An 18,929-nucleotide genomic window follows, 5' to 3' on the forward strand; every position below is an offset into this window, starting at 1 on the left:
TTGAACTCAGAGCTGGAGATCTTCACATAGTACTGGATTAAATAGTCCGCAAAATAGTACACAGCTGCATGCTAAATCTAGAAGTTCTTTCCCTAAAGCTCCTGCCAAACACACCTCAACAATCACACCTCTTTCCAAGTCACTAAGGTCTCCTCTTGCGGTCACGCTAATCTAAATTATAGACAAACAGGTCTCATTTACCTTGGCGGTTCAATTTATGGCTACTATTAGCCTACTCTGTTATGATCCTGGCTGTGTGTATTATAGAGCCATAAGAACAAGGTCGGAAAACCTTTAATGTGAACAAAGCAATCCCACTACCTCTATTTTATTGGCGTGATTTTCCTCCATTTGGGTTTTCAGTTCCGATATCTCAGTCTCCCATGCATTCTTCATTTCATCTGGGGGAAAAGAGAATCAAGGAACAATTTGCCATTGAACATGTACCTCCATGGAAACTTTTGTTTTGAAAATGTATCTGAATGTGGAATCAAATGGGGTTTTAAAATCATTGTATTTTCATGTAGACAATATGATTTAAATATTCACTGGCCCACTATTTATACACAAAGTTATAACAGAGGCTCAAGGGATATGAAGAAAACACTGAAACTAACACTGAATAATTACTACAGACAACCCACTTGTGCTTTAAATAGGTGAGGTGAACATGGAATAAAGAATAAATGGGAATAAACCTTTCCTTTTAAGCTTAAAGTACTCAAAGAATTAATGAAAGAGGAAATAATTATCAAATATATTCCAGGAAATTAATACAACACCTTAAAACTGATGGTTTCCCATTCAACTCACCAATCTCCTGCTGATACTGCCGAGCGACACACTGGCTCTGCTCCCGGTGCTGCTCCCGGAGGCGCTCTAGCTCAAACTGCATGCGAGTCTGCAGCATGGCACTCTCCTGCGACCTCTTGGCATTAAGACTCTCCTGAAGCTCACTCAGGGCCGCCTCCTTGTCGCGCTGCAGGTTGTTCTGAGACAGCTCCAGCTGAGCTGTGTGCAAGTTGGTCAGACTCAGCCTCAACGCCTCTATCTCCAGGTGCTTCTCCATCTGGAAGCAAGGGGACTTCGTTGGGGGGAGTTCAACTGCTTTGCCATAATCACCAAAGAAAAACCCTGCTTCCAATATTCACTTGGATATCAATTTCATTTATCTATTCATCTTCAAAATTGGGGTTAGCCTACCATATCAAGGAGCAACAGCACAAGTCTTCTAGGTCCTGAATCATTATAAGCTGACTTAATGACCGATTTGAAATTTAGTAAGTTGCTTGGCTCAACCAAGTCTTGTAGCTTCCAGAAGAGGTGCTTTGAGGCTCCATTGTTTTTATTTTTATTAGAACATCTGTAAATCACTTCACTTGAACAAGTTGAGAGCTTTCCTATACATAATTATTCCACATAATAAGAAATTATGATCAACTGTATAAACATGTTGAACTAGGGTTCTCTAGGACCAGAGTTGAAGAACATTAGATCCTTACAAATTGAATTTAAAATTCCCTTCAAACTGTGAGAAATGATGCGCCCTATTATTCCTATATATTCCTGCGCCCTATATTAACCAGTACCATTTACACTACCCCCTGTATATGGTTTCCTAATCTGTGTAATGAATCATAGGACTTTTTATATAAAAGTAAACCAGCAAAGAACCAGGAAGACAAAAATATAAAATGCAAATTATGAGCTAAATGTGAAATGTTTTTTCTATTACACCCTTACAAAAAGCATTCCTTAGCAACCATTTTTAGCAGGATGGAACTGTTTAAGGAAAATGGAATAAATGAATGCATACAAAGGGTTATGGGATGTGCACTGATCTCACCTGAACTTGGTGAAGCTCAGCCTGGTAAGCTGCTTCCATGCGCTCTTTCAGCTCATCAGACAGCTCCTGCTGTTCACTGTTCAGCTCTGCGCGCAGACACCTGAGTTCTTCCTTCTGTTTTGTGAGGAGCTCAGCAATCTCTCGTTCATGCTCACGCTCGTGGATCTGACCAAATCAGTATGGGCAATAAAACAATTTTGGTTAGCAGTCCTTGGTAAACTGTCGAGCACTTACTAAATACTAAGGTCCTGAATTGAAAACTCAACTAATTATTTAATATATTCTCAATTTAAAAGATCTAAATAATTCATAACATTATGCAAAACAAACTCTGGCCTCAGGCAGTAGAACTGAACACCACTAAGAGCAGAGAACAAGGCACACCCATACCTGTTTAACCAACCCAATCTGCTTCTTCTGCTCCTCCTCCAAACCTGATTTTTGCTCAGACAGTCTCTTCTCCATCTCTGCATTCAGCTCTTTGATCTAGAAATACAAGCAGAGCAAACACTTCTAAAGCACAGGTCAAATAACTCTTCTGGCGAAGTATTTTACCTCAGGTAGACACTCATTTCCTACAAACTGACTTCAGTATAAAGAACAATATCAAAAATAAATATTAACATACAACAGTAGAAGTACAAGTCTTCACAATCAATTTTCACAACCCATTATAACCCACTTACACATTTCTGTGTTAGCCCCTTTGCGTTGTACTGAGATAGATTTGTGCCCAAAATATTTGAATATAAAACTCACAAGAGAATGGGAGTACTGTTGCCAAATGTTTTGCAACTTCACCCCTTACCTCCATTTGGTGGTGCTCTTCAACCTTGCATTTTTCTTCTTCAAACAGGCTTTTGAGCTGAGCCTCAGCCTGTTTCACAGCCTTCTCCAGCTTTTCTGCTTCTTCTAGTGCAAGAGATTCCAATGCCTCTACATGCACCCTTTCCTGTTCCACCATGGACTCTTTGAGCTTAGAAAGTTCCAGCTCCAAAACGCTTTCTTTATGGAGGTGCAAAATATTAGTTTGTTTTATCTGCATCTCAAGCTCCAGAATATCCTGGCATTTAATCTTTAATTGACTGCTGAAGTCCTCGCGTTCAGACTCCAGGACACTTCCTAAGTTCTTGACCTTGATCTCTAATTCAGCAAGTCTCTGCTCCAGATCAGTCTTCTCTCTGTTGCTCTGACTGAGTGCTTCATCTGCATTCACAAGATTTTGCTCAATGCATATCAACCTTGATTCCAAGTTGTTTTTTTCTTCAACAATCTTCTTCAGGTTCTGCTCCTTCTCTTCAAGCTCCGTCTTAAGTAGTTGAAGTTCTCTATGCAAGGAATCCTCCTTTAATGTCTTCTGCCCAAGAAGCTCAGAGGTCGTTTGGTGTTTAGCTTTCTGGGTTTCAAGCTGAGCCTGCAGCTGGTCTCGCTGTGCTTGCAGGGCCAACAGCTGACGACCAAAGAGTGCCTGGACCTCACTTGTCACTGAGTCACCAGCCAACTTCTGTTCTTGAACATCCTTGACTAACCTCTCCTGTTCTCGCAGTTGGGTCAAGAGAAACTCCTTTTCCTCTTTTAGTTCCTTAATTACATAATCCATACTAACAGTAAAAGAGGCTTCTTTAACCATGGGATTGGTTTCCTGATTTTTTGCATGATGGTCCTGTGGATTTCCAAAAAGGTTCAATTTATCATTTAAGTTCTCTTGAGATTTCTTACAATTTATATCTTCATTAATTTTCTGCTGTTTTGCTACCTCCAACCGCATAACTTCAAGTTCTTCACTTGCCTTCTTCCACTTCTCCGAGATCTCTTTTACCTCAGCTTGGAGTATTTCCAAATGCTTCTCTTTGGCATTAAGTTGTTCATTCAAATCTGCACACTGTTGCATTACAAGAGCTTTTTCCACATCTATGTCATTACCACTTCCATCCAGCTCCTGCAAGGCAGATGTATACTTCTGCCACTGCACTGAAGATAAAGACTCTCCACCTAATTCAGGCTCAAGATTGTTTTGAGGTAAAAGTCCAGTTAAATCCTCGGTCAATTCAAGCTCATCTTGAACTGAACCTACTGTATCTGAGTGAAACAAATGCTCACTGTCAAGCTCAAACCTGTGATTCTCAGAATCCTCATTGAGGCTTTGTTCAACACATTCATCTACCCATGAGCTATCTTTTGGCTTTGTGGAAGTCAAGTACTTCTCCATTAACTGGCCATCATCTTGAGAAAAGGAGCAATCAAAAACTTCTTGGGACTCGCTAGCAGTTTCTTTGTTTGCCTGATCTTTTCTAGCTTTGATTTCGTTCAGGTTCTTCCTTAGATCCTCAATGCTCTGTCTGTAAATATCCATGCTTTGGCCATGCTGAGTTTCTAGATGCTGCTGAAGTTGCTGGACTTCCAGCCTGTGCTCATCACGCAAAAGTCTTAGAGCACCATCACTAGACTCAGCCAGCTGAGCCAAAGCAGTCTCCTTCTCCCGCTCTAGCTTCTGTAGTTGTAAATTGCAATTCGAGATATCAGCTTCATATTTCTCCCTGAGCTGTCTTATAGCCTCCTCTCCCTCTTGAAGTTTTACTTCCAGTTTCTGAACAGTAGCACCTAGTTTTAGGATCTCTTCATTCATCTTCTCCTTTTCTTCTTTGTACCGCAAGGCTTCTTTTGCCTGCTCTCTTGCAAGTCTCAAATCTTCCTGAAAACGCACAAGCTGATCTTCCATGTCTTTCCTCTCTTTCTCCATCTCTTTGATCTGATCTTCCAAAAGGGAGGAACGCTTTTTTTCATCTTCGTTTACTTTATTCGCTTTCTCCAGCTCATTCTTCAGCCTCTGGAGCTGAGCGTGAATACTGTTCTCATTGATCCAGACATCCTCAATAGACATCTGCTGCTCCTGACTTGCAGACAACACAAGCACCTCATTTCGGAGCTCCAGCACTTCCTTGTCCCTGAGCAAAAGTATATGTTGTAACTCAGATATAGTACTCTCTGTACAACTCAGTCTTTGCTGCAGCTGTGTAATTACATCATCCTTCTTCGTAAGCAGAGTCTGCTGATCTCCGGTATTCTATCAAGCACATAAAAAGAAAGGTTGTATAAGAGTATTAAGCATTTCCATGCAAAAACCATTGATGTATGTTTATTTTATAATATAGTACCTCCATACAACAAAGAAAATCCCTTCAGCATTATTTCGTCAAGCTATTGTGATGAATCTGGGGGGAATTTGAAGACTATAAAAAGGACATTTAGATTAAGTGTTTAAACTATAAAAATGTATACACGAGTGCATGTGTAGTTAAAGTAATAGATTTCTTGGTTGCGTGAAGTAATATTAGTACCATTTTGTAAATAGTAACTAATGAAAACCAATAAATCCCAAAACAAATATGTAAACCAACTTTACTACCACATAAAGCTTTAAACCAACACGGTTATGCTTCCAAAGGACATCACAGTTCCAATCTAATTTACTTAATATAACCAAGACAATCATGTATTTAATGAAGTCTTTGTTTTCTTGCTTTCTCAAATCTTGTCATGTCAAAGACTAACCTGCTGCAACTCTTCAACTTTCTGCTCTAGTTTCAGAGCCTCTTTCTGTAATGAATCCAGTTGTGAGCTCTGATCCTTCAGATTGTGTATCTGCTGCTGCGACTGGACTATCTCTACACACCCAAGGCTTTTTGACCTCAAGAAATCACTTGCCTGCAATTTAAGAAATGTTTATAACATACCATCTTAATACATTATACATGATTACACAATCCCACTGCCTCAATGTAAGCAACAGGTAAAGAGGGATTCTGTGCATTCTAGTGCTGGATAAATGAGGTAGCTGGGTATTCGTCATTCTTTTCATATATCGATCTGTAAAATTTAAGTATTGAAACGATACATGCATCATATTTCAAACTCTTACGTCTTAAGCACTGCTATATACTTATGCATTGCCAATGGTGTGGTGGGCTTAGTCGCCCAACTCACTGGGGTGAAGCAAAAAGAAGAGTTTAAAAAAAAATTAGATGAGTGTGCAGGCAATAGTATTCAGATCAGCTTAAACACATGGTCAAGGACCTAAATGACATGCCTTATCGGGGCATGTACAAATTATTGTAACGCTCCTGATAGATCCATCTTACTCACGTCTTGCAGCTGCAGCTGAAGTGCTTGGATTTGATCAGTGAGCTGTAAGGCTTCTAATTGAACCTCCTCCCTGTTCTGATAGGCCTGCTGCAGGTTGGTGCTGAGCTGGGAAATGACTTCATCGCGGTTGCGTACAGCTGTTTCAAGTTCCTTAGAGGTTGAAATAGAAAAGGTATTTGGAATTAAGATCTACCTGTTGATTGCAAAAGGTTATCATTTGTGATTTAAGATAAATGCACCAAATTAAATCATGTAGCTTGTATATAAAAGCTATATATAGATTGTCTGGGCAAAAACAAATGTCTGCATGTTTCACTTAATGATCTCTTGCTGGTTTATAGTTCTAACATTAAAAATACCTATAATTAACATTAAAAAAAGAGGTTATGGTTTTACATAAAAAGGAAATTAGTTGCTTAGAAAAAGTTGCTTTGTTTGCCTGGGTAATTACTGCAAGAAATATGAAGCAACACTAATACACGCAGTACTTTGGTCTGTGAATGCTTTAAAGAAAAAGCAGGAACAAAATTCATTTCAAATCATGACGTGATGTTTCAGGTTATAAAACTCAGAGACTTTATCACTTTCAAAAGTACAGAAGTGCACATTGCTAACCCTTCAACCTTAAAGCCTTCATTGCCCTTAATGTTTTCCTGAACTTTCAGTTAATAGTTATACCACTGTCACTTGCCATTCCTGGTGCTCGGAGAAAAAGACGGTTAATTTTGAATTGACAATTTTCCCCAACATACAGCAATTGAAGATTGCTTTGAGTAATTAAACTGAAAGCAATTTATTAAAAATGAACAGGATGTATAGTAGCAAGCAGTAGTTTTCCAGACCTCTGGGGTTTTAATATTGCAGATATCTGCAGAAGTTCATTCCAGCTCTGCAATTTATTATCTTAATTAGCTTATTATTGGCCTAACTGGATTAATGTTACCACTTCTCCCAGTGATTCAGTCATTCAGGCACTGCTGCTTCAACAAGATCTAGAAAACATGCAAACATACCAGCACTCTGGACCAGGACTGGCCATCCCTAAATGAAACAATCTCAATTACCTGAAGCTGCTCGGCACCAGTCTGCAAAGCCAATTTCTCTTTAAGGTGCTCCACCTCAATGCTCAGCTGATCAACCGCAGTTTGCTTTCCCAGTAGTCTCTCTTCCAGGTCCACTATTCGTGCCTTATAAACCTCAACATCCAGTCGGGCCTGATCTATGCTGGAATTCAGCTCTTCCTAAAAATAAAGCCAATATGTATTATCATCCTCTTATGAAGGATTAGTTGTGTCACTGTCTCTTTACAGCAGCTCCAAAGATGGCCTATTTCCACACTGCAGGAGAATGTGTCTTCCCTCAGTTGCTTGCATAAAATTGAGACTAGGGAAACATCACAAATGCCAATACACTAACCATAATTCTCAGATCTACTCTATTATTGATCTAAAATACTTTTTTCTGATCATAAGCCTTGAATGAATGAGCCAGATTTTTGCATTTTTATTTTACATGATAAAAACAATTACATTTATCTTCATTTCAAAGCAATGTAACTGAAAGAGGAAAAAATATAATCTTTTTTTAAAATAGTTGATCATCAACAGCATGAACATAGTACTTTAGTAGTTTTATTGCATTTATGTTAACATATTCCACAGAACTGGTTTTGCCCAAAATGTTAACCGTTTGCTACTAGGAAGGATAGTTCTGAAAACCTGGCCAGCAAGGAACAAATACCATGCAACCTTAACTACTTTTAAAGAAAAAGTAAGTGTAATAATTTAAATGTATAATTTACTGAAGTATAAGCCTACACTACAGCAAGAAGTCAAATGTGGATATTTTTTACAATGCTTCCGGAAAAAAAAAAACCTTTACTTACTTCTGTATGAGAGTCTCCTATAGTGCTACTGCTTGATAATTCACCATCAGTCTAAAGAAAAAAAAATATTAAAAATTCTGTGCACCTTCAAAAACAAACAGAAGCTATGTAAGTTAGCTGGCATGTCTTGCATGCGCCAACGTTCTCAAAATCATATTTTGCACACATCTAGTCACATTAATGTTCTGACACAGGCTGAAGCCTTGCATTTAGATAGAATAAACCAGTATAAAACTGTACCAGAATGTGGCTTTTAGTGAGGAAATAATGAAATGTTGATCTCAACTTTTCAGGTGCCCAGTCATTTTAAATTTGATGGCTTAATACAGATTTAGCATTCTGACCTACATTTTCTGGAACAGTATTCAATTGAAAGCTGTACTACTGCTAAGCTGTTAGACTAACTACCTCATCTCACATACGACAAAAGTAAACTCTAGTTTTCAATAGTACAGCTATTGAATCAGATGAGGCAGAAGCCTTTCAGACATGGGCAGTATTTGCAGGGTATAGCAGAATGGTTTTGGTGACTGAGTAATGAAGCACCTGTTTCACAATACATTGAACAGATTTTCAACTACTGCTACATAGAAATAAAGTTTCTCAGACAAAAAACAAGCAAGAAAAGGCAAACCAAATTCTAGTTTATCAATGGACAAAACTTTAGTTCAATATTCTCATCAGCCATGAGAAATTAAAAAAAACAAATCCCTCGGCCAGAAATCAAATTTAAGTTACAGCTAATGATATATAATCCACAGGTAAGTATTGCTGGATTTGTAGCTGCTATTAATATTTGATTAATCTCATCTACAGCACATCGATTCTCAAACATGTATAGACAATACGCAGCCATATAGTATTTTTAAGCAAATGGGAACATAAAGGTAGAGTACAAAAAATGAAACCCCAATGGATAATCACTGGCCCACCACATGTGTCCAGTGCAGCTGGCAGACTATGCCATGATGCAGAAAGGTGCCTGGAAAACTGCAGATGTGGCACCATTTTACAAAAACGTCAATCGGCTAATACCTGGTGTTGTTCCAGCATATCCCATAAATGCTCAATTAGGACCAGATATGGTGACTGAGAAAGCCATGACATACGTATAACATCAGGGTCAGGCTCATCACACCATTGAACGACCACGTGCTCCAAGAAGGGGGGGGTTGTCACATGGGAAAACCTCTCGAATCCAGAAAGAAATGTTATAGCTAGTAGAATAGACATGCCTTCTAAGGAAATGGCACATGCAGAGTTGCAGAGTTCTTTAAGTTACTCTTATAACTTAAGAGCTACACGCACTCATCCATTTGTTGAGAACATGGTTAGATTAATCAGTCTGAACCATATTTCTCCACTGCCTCTGCTCTTTGCACCATTAGACATGCAAAATGTGATTGCCAGTTGTGACCGATTGCAAACTACAACCTGACTATGCTATCCTGATCTGGGATGTTCAGCAAACCATTCTTAAAGCTGGCATAATTTGCAGTCAATTGATCTGCAGTTGCTCGTCTAACTTGACTTTCACTTCGAATTCATGCACGGACCCTGGAATGATTCCATGTTGACATCACCTAAGAAACTTCAAACATCAGCAAGCTGAGCCATTTTGGTCACTGAAGCCCCAGCAAAATGCACCCCAACAATCACTCGTCTCTCAACGTCACCAAGGTCTCCTCTCAATGCCATTTTAGCCATTATTATAGGCAACCAAGCTTGTCCAGCATTTTTAGACAAGCCCCGAAGCTGGGATGTTATATTCTTATTTAACATGAGCCACACCTATGCGGAAGCCCTTACTCTTAATGCCCTTTTGTCCCTCATTTTATTTCCATTTTTTGTCCACTACACATAAGAGCAAATACAAAATACAGTAAAGACATACCCTTGCTCACAGATTTCAATAGCTAAAATAAAAGCACAAGCTTTCCATAAGCTAGTGTAAATTAGTAATTCAAAATAATGAGTAGCTTGTATGAGTCACCTCTTTGGCTGTCCTGTTGCTTTGTTTTAGTGCACTGTCAGTCAAATGTTCTTCGGTTCCTAGTGGGCGCTCTTGCGCTGAAAGGTCATGCGAGTGGACAGCCGCGCCCTTCCTCTTCGACGTCTTTTTCGGCGGATGCGTGCCGTCACCTTTTGCTTTTCGCTGTCGGAAGTGAGCAAGCTGCGAAGGAAGGTAAAGGAAAGATACAGGGAGAGGTAAGTGAGGAAGAGGTAGCAGGACCACAGGATCAGCATGCTCTCACTGGAGGAAGATTGATCGCTGGTCAGAGAGACTCAGCTTTAGGAGACTCACGGGTTGTCCTTTCAATGATCATGAAACACTTATGATTTAAGCCTTAAAAAAAACAGAACCCTACAGAAAAAGAACAAGGAACACAAAAGTTAAATGACAGCATTTAATCCCCAAACAGAGTTCAATGGTGCTGCCAAATTACTGACTCAATCCATTAATTGTGCTATTAGCAAAGCAAGTTAAAGAAAAAAGCCTCTGAAATTTGTCCTTTTGTGAGAAAGAGTCCGTTTTGATGGCTTCTCATCACAAAAGAGAATCCATCTTAAAAAAGGAATAAAAATAATTTTGCAACAGGTCATCATGCCAGTTTAAGTCCATACAGCAAGTATCTGAACTTCTTAATTTCCAACATGTTCATTACTTAAATCCAGATAGATTGCAGGTTCTCTAACAGCAGTTGAATAAAAACCACACTCTGCTGCAAGCCTTCTGCAAATGTTACCGTGTCCAGCAGTAACACTACAATACCGGCGTCCCATTTAATTCCGCTGCCCATCTCTCTATTTCTCCTTAAGCAGCTTATGATAGATTAGAGCATCTGAAACAGAGACACTTACGTACAGCCAGCACTGCTCATGACTGCCTCCCTTGACAAATAGGACTTGATCACCTTCCAAAAGGGAAGCTCTTCACCAAGGTTAATAACAGTAAGTGACAATTATGGATTCAAATAATGCACATTGGTGGACAAATTTTAAACCGTAGAGTTAAATTCACCTCTAATGTTCCAAAATTGAGAAACAACAAAATGTCACTTCAAAAGGCTTAAAACTGTCAATTTAGTTTTCGTTGTAAAGGCTCCTGCTGAAGAAGAAAAAACATCTTCAATCAGACAAAGTACCGCCTTTTGTCACAATGATTTAATCAGAGCAGAAACTCTAGAACTATGCATAAGGGGACTGTGATTGCGACCTACTTCTGCATCCATGTGTGAATTGGAGAAATCAGAAATGCATGAAGTTACATTAGCATTGCTTGTTCTGTATAATATTCATCAACCCAAACCCTTGATTTACTCCTGCCCAACTCAATTGAGAGTAAAATAGGCTTCCAAATTGTTTAACACTATTGTTTTTCAATCATTTCTACATCTTGAAAAACGGCAAAGGCACACAGCACAGAAAAACCACGTGGAGACCACTGATCACTCCCCTACTTAACACAAGCACCTGAGAAAGGCTTCGCAAAATAATCAGACAGATGATCATTTGCAAGCTTATCACCCAATCTGTGGTGCAATCTGCTGTTCTTTGCATTTCATCCATAACACTGGTTTTGAAATCTTACTGTACACTTGAATTTGGTAAGACAACTTGAGACCAAAACCTTCACGAGCAACTACACTCAGCAATGAGGGCAATCTTTAGAACACCAAGACCTACTGTAGAGGGGCCACTCTGGTTACCACTCCTTTCAAACATGGCCCCAGCCTCCATTTATCAAGACGCACCAAAACAAATAATCAAGACCTCCCCATTCACAGTGATCTTTGGACCCTCACAAATCACCTCCTGCAGAACCCTTTCTGAACATGAATTGAGCACTTCCAACTCCATATTAGTTATGGAGCCTAGAGGAAAGGATTTTCTGCCCAAACCTTTCCAGGCATACTTAGATTCAGACCCAACATCTCACTTACAAGAGGTCAATCTCCCTCAAAAACTGACTAGGCACAGCTGATGTAGCCACTTGATCTTCGAGTAGCACCTCAAAACTTCACTTGATTGTAACTGGATATCCTAATCAAACCATGGAGAACAGACCTGCATATTGGGGTTCTGTTTTGAGGGCAGCATGCAGGAGTTACACTCCAGCAGGACACTAGATTTGTTGGGAAATTGAACACTATTGATATTCTACTGCTAAAGCCAGACAAAAAAAAAACTTAAGATTTTGCCTTGCACCTGTTGCCTGGTGGGATAGGCTCCAGCTCCAGCTGACTCCACCGCCACACAACCTGAATTGAAAGAAGTGGTCAGAAAATGGAAAGCTGAATGAAATTCACTCCTAATTGTACTATTAATATGTTCCCCTTCATCAAATACTAAAACTGCTTTGTCACAACTCTTGACACAAAACCTGAGTTGAAGGTACTTTTTTTTGGCTCCAACTGTATTTTGCAATAAAGGTTTGGATGACTTGTCGGACCACTAATAATCACACCAGACCCACTGCTAACAACCCTAACCCTGTTATTCAATCAGTAACCACAACTACATGCTACAGGAGGCAATCGGTGCCAGTTGTCAGACTGATTCCTTCCAGTATTTACAATCCACCTTCTCATGTGCTGTGCTAAGCCTTCTCTTCTAGTCATGGTAGTCCTCTCCAGCAACTTGCTAGTCTTCTTAACCTGTTCCTGAGTTACCCCTATACTGTGACTGACTTCACTGCTGTTTCTATGCTGCTTCCGTACTATCCCTTTGGTACTTTATTCCAAGTTTTCCTGGACTTTGACCTACACCTGTTCCGGGAAACAATTTGGATTACCTTTTTGCTTCTTTGCCCATTACCTGAACCTGCACCTGAATCTAGCCTCCTGCCTCAGACTGCTTCACCATTCCTGCAAGTACACTAACATCACACTTTTCCATCTTAATCGCAATAAGCCTGAGGTCATGTTATAAGATCACTTTATTGGCTAAATACAATTTCTTGTATTAGGAATTTGTCTTTTCACATACCCCAACTTGCTCTCCATGAGAAACACAAACAGGGAGAGAAGCTTGGCTTCAGAGCGCAGGGTCAGCCATTTATACAGCACCCCTGGAGCAGTTGGGGTTAAGGGCCTTGCTCAGGGGCTCAATGGAGTAGGATACCTCTGCCGGCTGTGGGATACGAACCGGCAACCTTTGAGCCAGAGGCGCAGATCTGGTTCTTTCCAAGAGTTATGGGACAATCTTATAACCTGGACAAATGACAGTATTATGCTTGACTTTTGATCTAAAACCAGAGACATTATGGGTGATCTTTGACTTCAGGTTTGGCTCCTGACACTCATCTGTAAACCTTTGTAAAGACATTTTCCATCCGAGAAATATCACCAGGAGAGACAGGAATCTCAAACTATACTTATACCACAATATACACAAAACATTACTCCTGCCATGGAGTAATATTTGGAATGGATTTAAGCTGATTTTGAAATCCACCTGTTTACAAGATTCTACAAGGCTTAACTCCCCAGAGTCTAGATGTTATATACAGTAGCTGCACCATAAAGATGCTTTAGAAAAACATCATGTATGCAGTACCCAGCAAATGAGATGCTGAGAAACCGTAAATATCAGTAAAAGCTATAATTAGTAAATATTACAAATGTACATGTAAAGTTAAATGCTGCATTTTTTAGAAATGGTCCGTTTTACCTATATTACACCAGTTTTAACTATATTAATAGCAATGGCCAACTTCCGACTAATGCTACAGAAGGTAGAGTCTTCACTTTTAAAAAAGTGCACTGAACAACTAGATAAGAATTTGTTAGTATGGATGCAAGAGGATAATCAGAGAAAACCTATTAAGGTCAAAAGGCTGTTAAAACATCTAAAACATGTCAAAACAAGACCCTATCCAGCGTTAGTTCTAGTAGGTAGCTGCGTCAGCATGCATAGGCTACAAAGCAACCAGTAAAGGCTTATTCCATGCTGAAAAGGGAAGAAAAGAAACAACGTTTTGGCTGTGGAGCCTTCTTCAGGTGTCATCAGGTGAATGTGCATCACACTCGAAAAAGGCTCCACAGCTGAAATGTTGTTTCTTTTCTTCTGTATTCAGCATGGAATAAACTCTACTTGCTCCTTAATCAGCATTAGACAAAATTCTAATTCTTGAAAATTCTGTTGGATTATGCTATAACCGCTAAGAAAAAAAAGACTATTGAACCAATGAAAGGTTCTAATCCTCTGCTAATACTTCAATACTGCAACTGGTTAATTATCTTCTACGTGACCTGAATGTTACATATTCAAATAGATCACAGTTAATTTACAAGATTCTCACAATATTTTATATACAAACACATTTTCTGTTTTCAACCACTTGCTGCCAAGATCAAGCAGACAAGAGAATGTTTGTCTAATTTCAGAGCATCACTTCCCCAGGGTATTCCAGTGTGAACATAGGTTCTGCGATTTCATCATTCCAGAAGATATTTTATGTTTTACTTTCTATGAAAAAACTACATTTATCATGTAGTTTGACCATACAAGCATTAGTAAACAAGTTGTATTCATAAATATTAAGATGCATAAACACAATGTAATTGGCAAACTATTTGAACCCTAATTGTCAAAAGGGATTATTTTTATAAAAACTTTTTAAATATTGGTTCAAAGAGTCCACAGAACCGATGGGAACAAACATCTACTTAGATCACCTTACTAGACATAAAATATTACAATTTCGTAATGTAACAATACATATAATATATAACAATAGTATACATTAAAATCTAGTTTTTAAAATAAGAAAGCTTCAGGGATGACAACTGTTTTGCCAGCTTACATTCTACTTTCCTCTGGTCATATATCCTCCAAACCAGGCCCTTGTGCACCACCTACAGCATCTGCCCTGTAATAACACCACACTGAGGAGAGCTGAAGCGTGGTACTTCAAAACGACCTGCTTAACAAAGGAACTGATATCCAGAAGATATCACTTCAATACGTTTCCAGTAGTACAAAGAACCTGTAAAGCTCACGTTAGTTACTTAAGCTTGCCTATCCTGGCAGGCATCAGGCACAAGGGAGGATATACATGTAGCCTACGTGGGACACCAGCCAATCACAGGACACAGAAACAAATAATAATAATTGCTTATACTTACGTATATAGAACTTTTTTATGGAGACTCCACTCAGAGCACTCTACAGGTAATGGGGACTCCCCTCCACCACCACCAACGCGCAGCATCCACCTGAATAATGTGACGGCAGCCATAGTGCACCAGAAAGCTCACCACACAGCTCACCACACATTGGCTATCAATGAGGAGGAGGAGAGCAGAGTAATGAAGCCAATTCACAGATCGAGGAGACCATGAATGGTAAAAGCCAATGGGAAATTTGGCCAGGACACCAGGGTAACACCCCTACTCTTTTCGAGAAACGCCCTGGTATTTCTAATGACCACAGAGAGTCAGGACCTGTTTACAGTATAGTGTCCCTGTCACTATATTAAGGCATTAGGACCTACATGGACCGCAGGGTGAGCGCACCCTGCTGGCCCCACTAACACCTCTTCCAGCAGCAACATTAGCTTTTCCCAGGAGCTCTCCCATCCAGGTACAGGCCAGGCTCACACCTGTGTAGCTTCAGTTGTTGGGCTGCCAGTTGTGAATCGCAACAAACTCACACCAAGGCCAAGTTTCCAGAAACCAATTAACCTACCAGTATGTCTTTGGAGCACTGGAGGAAATTTACACAAGCACGCAGATTATACAAACTCCACATAGATGGCACCCCAGGTCCCAGAAATGAACCCAGGTTTCCAACTCAAAGAACCAACAATAATCACCACACCACCGTGCTGCCCATTTCCTTCATCCAAGAAGTGAAAACCTAAAATTACTACCTAATGCCACAAGAGTGACAATACATCAAAGGTATGTACAGTATGCACACCCCACTCTTAACCCCAAACTACTGTGCTACAAAGCCAGAGCTTCCAAAGTCTTGCAACACACTCATTCATATACTAAATTAATATTAACCTCTTCAGTTTCACAATCTAAAATTGCTATAATGGCAGGAAAAAATGACAATAACCCATTCATTTTTAGACGTTTTTCTAAAAATGTATTTAGTACGGTAAACATCGAGGAAAACCTTCACATACTAAAATGCAAACCGTATCACAGGTTCAGCACTTTCACTGAGCTATCGGGTCTGCGTTGTTAATAACTGCTTTCTTTATTCGGATTTTGTTTTCTCCCAGACAACTCAAGAGTCCAGTCAAGACAGGCGGATTCCGTCTACCGCTCAGACCCTGACTGCTCGTCAGCTGTGCTGCATTTACTAAATTTAACTGCCACCTGCGGGACAAGCTAGTCTTACGCAGAAAGAGCAGTGTCAAATTCCTCTAAGAGACACCCTACATTTCGTTAACTTTAGGGAACACTTCAGACTTGAAACAGTTTCCACTAAGGGCATGTTCCTATCTGGGGGTTACTGCAGGACTGACTATATTATCTCGTCTCTTTGACATAATCTACGTGCAATGCGCTCACAAATACGTGCTTAATCGAAGTTAACATTACACAGTAGCTAACTGCAGAAAACTGTTCTAGTTTAATGTTAGTGCCTGCCTTTCCCAGGTCTAACTGTAGCTATTGACTTTCTGTACAGAAAGAACCAGGACATGTGCTGGATAGTTTATGAAGGGTTTGTGGCAGCTTGCCGGCCACCGAGTTATTTCCATCGTAACCAGTAATAACCAGCTTGGTTCACATTTATTCAAGGGGTCGTGTAGGACGCGACCTAAATGCAAAGTATTCAAAACAGAGGCCAAAGGAAAAAAAACAGATGTGCCAGTCGCTGTCTGGCAGAAGCCCATTCTGTAAAGCCCGGGCAACGATCAGAAACGAAACTTGAGGAGACAAAAAGAAAGTCGATCGGAAACGCATGATTGCATTTAAGAGAAAGTCAGGTAATCGGCTGCAGACAGTAAGTATGATGCACAAGCACGTGAAATCATGAGTGGTGCAAATGCAAAACTCATTTATTTTAGCAGGTCTTTCAGCAAAGGTAATACAAAATTTCCCCGACAGGATAACTCACTAAGTCAATCTCCGCCCCCCCAAAACAATCGCCCCAACAAGTGCACCCCTCAGACTTTAACAGTTTGTAATAAGAGTTCTTATCTTGGACAATGGATAAAGGCAAAAATTATTGGAAAAGGCAAAGATCAAAAGATAAAGATTTATTAAACATCGAACTTTGTAACTTTAACCAAGAAAAAATAGCTACATGATCTCAGAAGCAAAACAAGGTTGTAACTACTCCTGAACGCAAATGCAGCTCCATAATATCTCAAAGTTTAATACAAAAGAAGAAACTAGGCTGAATACGAAATAGCAACCGATACAAATGTTAGCTTTTAAATATCTGTACAAATAAGACTGTTCTAAAAATCGTTCAACGTTACTTTTATGTTAGATGGTTGACTTTGCGAATTTAATTATTTCAAACTGAAGATATTCATAAATTTAAACCATACAAACTGGCCTTTCTTAACTATACCCAGAACAGAGGAACATACAAAAGCATATTTTACCCAAATTTCACTTGTGAAAAAAATAAGATGCTTCAGTAACGTAGCTAAACTTTCTTTGTATTTTTGCATACGTATCTAAAGAACTTACCTTGGCTCTGCCAGCCTCTACTTTCTTCTGTCGCTCCTCTGGGTCCATTGTTGAAGAAAAAAAAATCTAACAACAAATCTTTTCTTCTCTGTTCTCTGACTGCAAACTCTTCCGAATAACTGTCAGTAACAATTTCAACATGGCCGCCTTGCACTGTTAGCTCCGCCCTTATCGGGTTCTCGCAGTTGATTAACCAATCACATCTCTGAAATGCCATTTGCTAGCCAATTACAGTAGAGATCCGGGTCCTTTCTCCTGGGTACTGTAGTCGGAAATCATTCCTCCGTAATTCCTGAGCTCGAAGGGTATGAAATCAACCAATAAGCGGTGGTCTTTAAAAAACGAAGTTTTCAAGACTTTGTTACAGGACAGCTGTTAGGACCTATCAGTGGCACCTTAAAAGTATAGAAAACAACGGTAACAACCCGCCCACTTTTATTTTCCGAAGCTGTGCGTTATGCTTTTTGGTCAGAGCTTTTGTGATGGGGTAATTCAGAAAGGTTTAGGACGTCCTCTTTGAACATTTACCAATCGACATAGGTGAATCCTGGACCCGGTTAGATTAAGTGAGCCAGTTAAAATAACGAACGTTTTTTTTCCAGCCCACAATAACCACGTAAGGTGTTTTAGGGATTTGCAATTACCCGCCTAAAGCACCGCCACAGGGGTAGACTGTAAAGTACACGAAGGTTATCCATAGTATACTGAACTTCTTGTTTTTACCCCCCAACGGCTTCTCAGTATAAACTGAAATACATAATTCACACGTGAAATTAGCACACGAGGAAACATTTTCGTTTTACTTTTTTCACTTTTACACACTTAACTGTATTGAGTTAATTTAATTTGTTTTTGAAACAGTGGTTCTCACCGCTGTTATTTTGAACAAACACGTTTCTGTTTTTCTTAGATATTTAATGTAGAATAAATTAGCTTTCTTAGTCGTGACAGGTGGATTTAACTGGATATAGTTTTATTTTGGTAATTGGGTAGGACTACTCAACTATATACAGCATGTCGCATATATTTCAGGTCAGCAATTGAGGATAATAAAATTGATTATCAAACAGTCAACAAGTTTTACTTTTGAAATATGTGCTTAACAGGATGGTGCAGTGGAAAGTGGTGCACCTCAATTGCTTATATTGAGATGGAGAATAATAAGCTGGAAGAGACTTCAGGTTCACTGATGCTTCTTTATTGCCCTCTTATTTACAGTGGGAAGTGCTAATCACTAGGAAGACAGTGAAGACCATGGAGAGAGAAAGGCAGATGCACACAGTTGGAAGAACACAAGGCTAAAGAGAAAGAAGGGATTCCTCACAATTTGTAGTGAGAAAAGGCAGGACAGGATTAACCTATATTAATATGAACTGTTCAATTGTTACTG

At 39.5% G+C, this 18,929-nt stretch overlaps 1 protein-coding gene across 5 annotated transcripts in view; it reads right to left on the bottom strand.

The window, feature by feature from the left end:
* pcnt (pericentrin) overlaps positions 1–17,670 on the bottom strand; it is a 71,993-nt gene extending 54,323 nt beyond the window's left edge. For 4 of the 5 annotated variants that reach the window (XM_069196818.1, XM_015359215.2, XM_015359216.2 and 1 more), the window contains exons 1-11: positions 17,540–17,670; positions 9,868–10,047; positions 7,875–7,925; positions 7,054–7,230; positions 5,990–6,139; positions 5,399–5,551; positions 2,655–4,910; positions 2,237–2,332; positions 1,847–2,011; positions 814–1,069; positions 322–401 (exon numbers count right to left, since the gene is read on the bottom strand). In XM_069196818.1, coding sequence (XP_069052919.1) covers positions 322–401; positions 814–1,069; positions 1,847–2,011; positions 2,237–2,332; positions 2,655–4,910; positions 5,399–5,551; positions 5,990–6,139; positions 7,054–7,230; positions 7,875–7,925; positions 9,868–10,047; positions 17,540–17,587 — 3,612 coding nt within the window. In that variant the 5' untranslated portion in view covers positions 17,588–17,670. The remainder of the gene's footprint in view (positions 1–321; positions 402–813; positions 1,070–1,846; positions 2,012–2,236; positions 2,333–2,654; positions 4,911–5,398; positions 5,552–5,989; positions 6,140–7,053; positions 7,231–7,874; positions 7,926–9,867; positions 10,048–17,539) is intronic. The other variant, XM_015359217.2, reaches the window with a different exon arrangement.
* Between the last annotated feature and the right edge of the window lie 1,259 nt (positions 17,671–18,929).

Source organism: Lepisosteus oculatus, chromosome 12, assembly GCF_040954835.1.
Source record: "Lepisosteus oculatus isolate fLepOcu1 chromosome 12, fLepOcu1.hap2, whole genome shotgun sequence".
In the NCBI taxonomy this organism is placed as follows: Eukaryota; Metazoa; Chordata; class Actinopteri; order Semionotiformes; family Lepisosteidae; genus Lepisosteus; species Lepisosteus oculatus.